Source organism: Daktulosphaira vitifoliae, unplaced genomic scaffold (assembly GCF_025091365.1).
Source record: "Daktulosphaira vitifoliae isolate Bord-2020 unplaced genomic scaffold, ASM2509136v1 Scaffold_1, whole genome shotgun sequence".
Taxonomy (NCBI): domain Eukaryota; kingdom Metazoa; phylum Arthropoda; class Insecta; order Hemiptera; family Phylloxeridae; genus Daktulosphaira; species Daktulosphaira vitifoliae.
In genome coordinates, this window is record NW_026099572.1 from 18,175,376 (window position 1) to 18,183,374 (window position 7,999).

General features: G+C 23.7%; 1 protein-coding gene across 1 annotated transcript; it reads right to left on the minus strand.

The window, feature by feature from the left end:
- Positions 1–5,367: 5,367 nt before the first annotated feature.
- LOC126894473 (loricrin-like) lies at positions 5,368–7,200 on the minus strand. Its single transcript, XM_050665528.1, has 2 exons — positions 7,065–7,200; positions 5,368–6,008 (listed from the first exon to the last, which is right to left on the minus strand). Exons 1-2 carry the CDS (start codon positions 7,101–7,103, stop codon positions 5,598–5,600), a joined length of 450 nt encoding a protein of 149 aa, XP_050521485.1. The 5' UTR covers positions 7,104–7,200; the 3' UTR covers positions 5,368–5,597.
- Between the last annotated feature and the right edge of the window lie 799 nt (positions 7,201–7,999).

Here is a 7,999-nt window from a genome sequence, read left to right on the forward strand (position 1 = left end):
ATATACTATTATAAGCGAAAAAGTTTAAATTAAATTAACAAATATTCTTATCTGTGCGTCATGATAAAAATTGAGCGTCACTAAACACTAAGCCGCTTCTCACTATTTATATATATTTAAATGCTAATATCACTAAAGGTAGTATTAAAAAACTGGTTATAGATCAGTCAAAATAATTATTATTTATCACTTCATTTAATAGTAAATGCATATTAATAGGTTTTTAATTAATTCTTGAAAGTTACCCCTAAAATGTATTCTTAGAAATCATTTTTTCTTACAATAAACGTGATAATTACTATGTGTTTAAAAATAAATCGAATTTTAATTTGTAAACTTTTATGAATAAATCATTATTTAAAAAATATCTTCTTAAAATATCACATTTTATAGATTTTTATTTTATCATAACAAAATATTCGTATTTTTTCCAATTTTTTATGAATAAAAATCAAAAACTTTTCCAAAATAAATTGGTTCTAAATTATTTATTTTATTTTTTTAATTATTTATATTTAAGAGCCTTTTTTAAGACCATTTTTTTAGTGAAAAAATAATTTTCTAATTCCAACAATATAATGTAGTTTTTAAATTAAAAATTGATTTTTGAAATTGTATTTTAATATAAATATTGCAATAATAAAATTCATTTTTAGGTTTTATCAGTTCATTATTAATACATCGAGTTGATACTTTTTTAAAGTAAAAAGAAACCATATACATTGTATATGTTATTTTACTTTTTAACCTCGAAATGGGAATTTTTAATAACTGTAGAATTCGCTCTTAAAAATGTGTGTTATCATAAAATTGTTGAAATTGCATTGAATACAAATTTATTAAATTTACTATAACTCATAAAACACAACACATAAATGTATGGTATGACAGTAAATGTCTATCGAACAGTTCGTTTAACATAAATTTAATTTGAATAGTTTTTATGCATTTTACATTAAACATTTAAATATTATTGCCGATGATAAAGCATTATTTCATTACAATAAACACTAGAATAACAATTTTAAATAAAAATAATTACACTATACTTTTTGATAGTGGTAAGAATCATTCGGTTTTTTGTATACATATTTGTGAATTATTTGCAAGCATATGTATACCTAAAAATCTTAATTCTCCTAAAACTTCTATTTTTATCTATAGGCATTACTGTAATGACATACAATGAATATAAATGGTTTTATTTAAGAAAGGAAAATAAATTTACATTCTTTAAAAAAATTAAATTGGAAAAGTCAATTTTAAAGTATTATTTAAGATAAAATGAATAATTATCATGGGAGTTTTTATTTAGTGGGAATCCGAAGTTTTAATTATTCATTATTCATTTCAGATATTATGTTTATTTTTTATTACTCAAATAAATAATCATAATAGTAGTTTTATTTGTGCTGTTAAACGTATAAACATAATTTATCATTTGGTAATTGCAAATCCTTAACAACGATCTGCACTCATCTTGATGCTTATGTACATTATGAGTGAAACAATTTGTATTTATAGTTTATGGATTGGTACGACAGCTTAATGTTTCGTAGTTGAAAAACCTTTAAAGGAATGGAAACTTTTAGAGTACTTAAAATGTTAACGGAAAAAATTCAGGGGATACGGATAAACGCACGCAAAACGTCAAAGACATGACGTAAACAAATATGATGAATAAAAAATGTCTGACCTTGGTGCATTTACCTAAAATTCGTCTAAATATCTTATATTATAAATAGCTTATCGTTTTGTAGTATCGTATAATTTATTAAAAACATTTTTTCAACACATTCATGATGATTGGAAGGGGCACAGATGAATTTACCACTTATGCTGACACCTGAAGTCATTGTTTGTTTGAATATAAAGGATGTATATAATGGATTTTATTAGGATAGTCCGATTAAAGCACAAGAACTATAAATTTAGAGGATCTAATCGGGGAAGTGAAGTGGTCCGATAACATAATGAACTAACTTATGAATTAAAACAATTTAGTGAAAGGTCTTATAACTATTAATAAAAAAAAATTGATTTAGTAGTATCACAAATTTATACTAATAATTTACCAATGATAATTACAAAATAAGTTTGGTAAAGTTGTACAATAGATACTACTTTGACACAATTATGTACTTAATTAATTTAATGATATATAAAAAATCTGAAAATTAATATTAATTGACAAATGACTTTAGTGCTCAAAGTTACAATGACGATGTGCGCTCGACCCAGCTGATACACTAAATATATAAATAATTTGCAAAACAAACAAATTGAAAAATTATTCAAAAAACAATGGTAACAATTTAGTAATATTTAATAGGATTTCGACTTAAATACAATAAATAAAGGAACATTTGATAAATTGAATAATCACTTTTGTGGTTACTGAATTTCTAAAAAGTCTATGATTTAACACAATGCCTAATTTTAAACGTATTCGATGTTAACTATTACTTATTACTCGATGATTAATAACGAGAATATATAATTTTCTTTTATTCAATAAACAATTAATCACTATTCGGCAAAAATCGAAAATTTTTATATTTAAATAATTTTACTATGTATTTTAGTTTGTTTGGTTGTGTGATTAAATTTCATTTTAAACTATTACTTGAGATATTTTTTTAAAAAATTAAAAAAATATTAAAATTTGAAAATATTAATTTCACTATCTTTTTTTAAAAAATTTTATAAGATTTATTATTAATATTTTTATTTAAATGATCCATTACGACATATATATATATAAGAAAATAACGATTTTAACAAAATTTTGACCATTTAAAAACAATATGGAATCAAAATTGTATCAGACGTTAAAACTTAACGCTATCAACTTAACGATTTCATTTTTAAAATAGTTTGCTCTTAGGGGACCATAAATAAATAGTGCAGTTAAATGTAGCAATAAAAAATAAATGTAGATTTTTCCAACTAAGAGAGTAGATTTTAGCAGGAAATCGAAAAAAATCTCTAGGGATGCGTGAAAAAGGAAGTGTTTTGTGTTATTCGTTGTAGAAAAAACACGTCTTCGGCTATGTTTTTGGTCTAGATTAGAATGATACATCACTTGCTGCCAAAATATTCATAAGTAATAGTAAGTATTTTGAAGAATTATTGTTGCTTCAACTTTTATTTTAAATGGACTCGTACTTTTTTTTAGAAAAGAGTAAAATCAATTCTTGATTTAATAAAGAAAACTTTTGATATGGCAATCAATGATGCATTGTAGTTAAACGGGAAGCTCATTTCGTATCATAAACATATTTGTGGTTTTTACTTAACATAACTAAATTTATAACTTTTGAATCTAAATCAGTGTAAGTTTTTATATTATTTATGTGGGAAGTAGATTCAAAATAGTTCCTATAAGATGTAAAAGCAAATAACCAAAATAAACTCAAAACTACATAATACTAGAGTGTATTAATTTATAAAAGCAATAAGCTTATTGAAAAAATAATAAATGACTCATATTATATAGATTAACATCTCTGAATTTCTATATAGAGTATGTGTTTTCACAATGGTTAAGAAGCAAATAACAATATTAAAGAACATACATTTTTACATTACATTTTATTGTTATTGGTATGAAGAAGATAATACTTTTAATAAACAAATACAAAGCAAAAATATTCCTTGATCTTGAGGTCACGAGTTCAAACTTTACATAGAAAGCTTTCTTCAAGAAACGCACAACTATTGTAGGAGTATTCAAACACGAGATAATATACAAATATAAAATCAATGCCACTACTAAATTTGTACGTGTAAAATCAACTCCATTTGCCTTTTAACCAAAATTTACATTTACCAAGCTGTCCGCTATTCCGTATTAACAGAAATAGTATACAATCTAGATAGAATATTATTGCAAAATCAACACTTACTAAATTATACAAAATTATACATGTTATTGAACTTACACATCACAGAGCAGAGTAAGATTCAATAAGCTAACATAAATTGACTAACAATTTTTCCGTCAAGTTAAATTTAAAGAGTATAGATAACACAACAAATATTGTTGAGCTACATGTTACAAACTATAAAAGTAAAAAATAATGCCTCAAATTTCACAAATAAAACATCACATTTTTGTTTTATATGACAAAACTGTATTAGAAAATGTAAATTTAAACATACAACTCGTTTTTTACATATTTTTCTTATCTATATGTTACAGTGAATCACCGAAATTTGTAAATACGGGTAATCGCTGGCATTTTTTTTATTGTTGACATTTTTTAATAAATTAGTTGGAACGTTAATTTAAGTAGGATTGATTTAATTCATAATAAATTTTAAGCATTCAACATTAACATTGATTACACAGCAGTTAAGTTATAAAATTTTAAAGATTCAGTTTGGTATATTTTTATCAACTTAAATATCAAAATGTAAATGTAAATTCTATTTAATGAATAAAAACAAATTTTGTTTTCGCAAGTAGTCTGTAAAAACTTTAAAAATCATTTATTGAATATTAAGTTATTCTAGTAAATTATCATTTGATATAATATTTAACTTTGTTATATGTCAAAAATAGTTTATATTAACTGAACAATATAAATAATATATGATAAAAGCTCTTAAGTTTCAAAGTAATATAAGTGCCTAAACTTAGAAAAAATGTTATTCTCAAGAATTCTCTTACTAGTAAAAAGTTAAAGAACACATACAATAANGTTTCAAAGTAATATAAGTGCCTAAACTTAGAAAAAATGTTATTCTCAAGAATTCTCTTACTAGTAAAAAGTTAAAGAACACAATACACAAATATTACCACAAAAACAGTTTCAGGCGATAAAATATTTTCAAATATGCAATGTACATTAAAGACTATTGAAAATAGATAAGTTGTACCAAATAAAAACGTGAATGTAATAATACTTTTTCACTTTTTTACTTGACAATTTATCTATTATTAATTTATTTATTATTTATTAGCCAAGTAAAATAAACAAGGAAATATTTTTAAATTACTAAGACACTGTTCGCTAATTTCATGTTTTACAATATTTTATAGCAATGGCTTGACTCTAATTATAAAAATATTTTTAAAGAAAAGAAATTAAATATTGAAAAATTTTAACTAAGTTTTTCAATCAATGGTTCAACTCGTAAATTTTGTTATTTTTATTTTGAGTTTCAAAAATACATCCCCGAGTTTGGTTTTAATTTTGAAAAATGATCACATCACTGTTTATTACTTCTAACTCACATTTTTCTAAGTGTTAACTGTATATTTAAATAAAAATTTATTCGTACAAAACGATTATACTAAAATAATTTATGTTAGGAACACAGTCAATTAATTTTTGTATAAACATAAATATAAAACAAAAATTATGATTAACATTCATTTATTTTTAATATAGAACATGTGAGTATTGAATTTATATCAGGTCGTACTACTTAAAAATAAATAATGTTGTATAGTTTAACAAATTTAAATTTTTTAAATAACAATTTATTAAATATACATTTATGAATTAATAAAATACATTTACTTAAAAGTAAAATATTTCAAATAAAGTAGATAAATTAAATGTTTTGTATGCTACAGTTATTTTGAATCAGCAACAGTCATCGGATCCATATCCCCCACTACAACCACAACTTTTTCCACAATTACTTCCAAGCCCACAATTATTATTATCGCAACTACTACCCCCTTTACAATTATTATTATTTCTACAATTATCACCAGTTCCACATCCAACACCAGCGCTATATCCACCGCAATTACTTCCTCCCCCATATCCTCCACAATTACTACCACCTCCGTATCCACCGCAATTACTTCCTCCCCCATAGCCTCCACAATTACTACCTCCTCCGTATCCACCGCAATTACATTCTCCTCCATAGCCATCACAATTACTGCCTCGTCCATATTCACCACAGCCACAACATCCACCGTAACCACTGCTACAACGTTTTTCTATTGTACTTGAATCAATGTAACAAACTAGTGATATGAATAGCTGAAAATTAATAAACCTCGGTGAGTTATATAACTATAACTAAGAAGCAATATTTTTTTAAATTCAAAAAGCACGATTTAAATAATTATTATATATACAGAATGATCAGATTATCATAAACCGCTTGATCACTCACAAAATAAATACAATATTGGAAAAATTTTTTTGATTTTTTTTAGTTACATATACTTCTTGAATTATCAGCTAGTAATTACTTTTTGGAATTATTTATAATAACATAGGATGTTACTAAACTTTACGTTTTTTAAAGACAATTATGTACATTGTCTATATTGTATAGTATCACCCAACAACTTGATAAAATTTAAAAGAGAATCAATATTTCTAGAAAATTAACAAATTGTTTTGGTTAAATGAACATAAAAATCTTTAATAACTCAGATAACATTTGAAAACTCTCATTATATTTTAAGAATTTTAGTCTTGATATAATATTTTTAGATGGTTTGTACTTAAAATTTGCGTTAAAATATTATGGTGTTGTTATCAGAAAATTCTTTCACTACAATTCTTATATCCTGAGAATATTTTGTAATATTTTAAAATATCTTCTGAATACTAAACACTAAATACTACAATAATTATCTAGTAATATTACTAGGATGTTATAGGCACAAGTAAAAACCATTTAGAAAAGTCAACNTATCTAGTAATATTACTAGGATGTTATAGGCACAAGTAAAAACCATTTAGAAAAGTATATTGTTATTTTAAAATTCAAATTAAGAAAATATTGTTTTATAGTTTTGTTCTGAAAATGAAATTTGTTATTAATAATTATTTATAAATTAATTTAATTGTTTAAAAAAATAATTTCACAAATGATTAGTTAAAAGTATTATTAGATGTAAATTAAAATATTCCATCTTTATTACTACCTAGAAAAAAAAATGTAAATACTATACAATTAAAAATTGATAACTATAAAATAATCTCCATCAAACACGAATTATGCTCAAAATCATTTATTTTACTTACATAAATAAATGTGTTGATAATTTATATTGTATGTAGTACATTTTAGATTTTACTTACCATAATAGTGACAAACGTCCATTTTCGTAATGCAGCCATAAGTTATAATTGTTACAATAAAAAAAAAATTAATAATTTTTAATCAGAACTTATTGGATGTTCTAAAATGATCGGCATAGATACTGTCGATCTTTTTTATAAATAGTTGTCAAATTCAATCAACAACCTTTATAGTCACTGTTTTTAATAGTTGACACTGAAAAATTGACATTTCACCCACTGAATAAATATAAATGTATCATAAAAACGTTTACACTTGAATCTCACAAGCCAGAAAACTACGAAATTAAATTTCGTGCAAAAAAATTCAACTATCAGTAGCTAATTGATTAAAATCGGAGACTAGTACATATGATTTCCCAAGTTCTTAAAAAATGTCTTTAGTTTTTCATTGCCTCCAATATTTTAGCCACAATTTGAGTATTTGTAAAACAACAGTTTTCAGAAAAATGGTATAATTAGAAAAATATTTACACAGTAATTCATCTATGATGAACCACTGTATTATTCGGAGAATAAAAATAATATTAATAACTTATTTATTTGTTTCTTTTAGTTAAATGTTTTTCTCAATTGTTCAATCATAATAAAAATTTTTATGTTCATCCCTTAAACCTTAAAAGACTGTTTACTTTAATTTCATAAATGGCAACACCTCTAATTAAATAGCTTATTTATTAGATAATAGTTTACTTAAGAAAATAATGGGTAACAACTTTTGGACTAGTATTTCAGAAGTTATTAACAATTTTAAGCAATGACTGCTGGTGGAGAGTGGGTGCTTCTTTTTATAACTTGACATTTTCCAGCCTCTTCCTCTTATCTAAATATAAATATGTATATTTAAATTTGTCATCAACATCTAAAATACTGATCCAAAAGTTGTAATGACATATTTATATATAGGAAGAGTAAGAGCAGGAAATGTCTAGTTA

What these genes read in the sequence shown, in the direction of transcription:
- LOC126894473 (XM_050665528.1), bottom strand. Translation starts at nt 7,103, where the DNA reads ATGGCTGCATTACGAAAATGGACGTTTGTCACTATTATG. An exon ending in GGACGTTTGTCACTATTATG is followed by an intron (nt 6,009 to 7,064) that starts GTAAGTAAAATC and finishes ATTAATTTTCAG; the next exon opens with CTATTCATATCACTAGTTTG.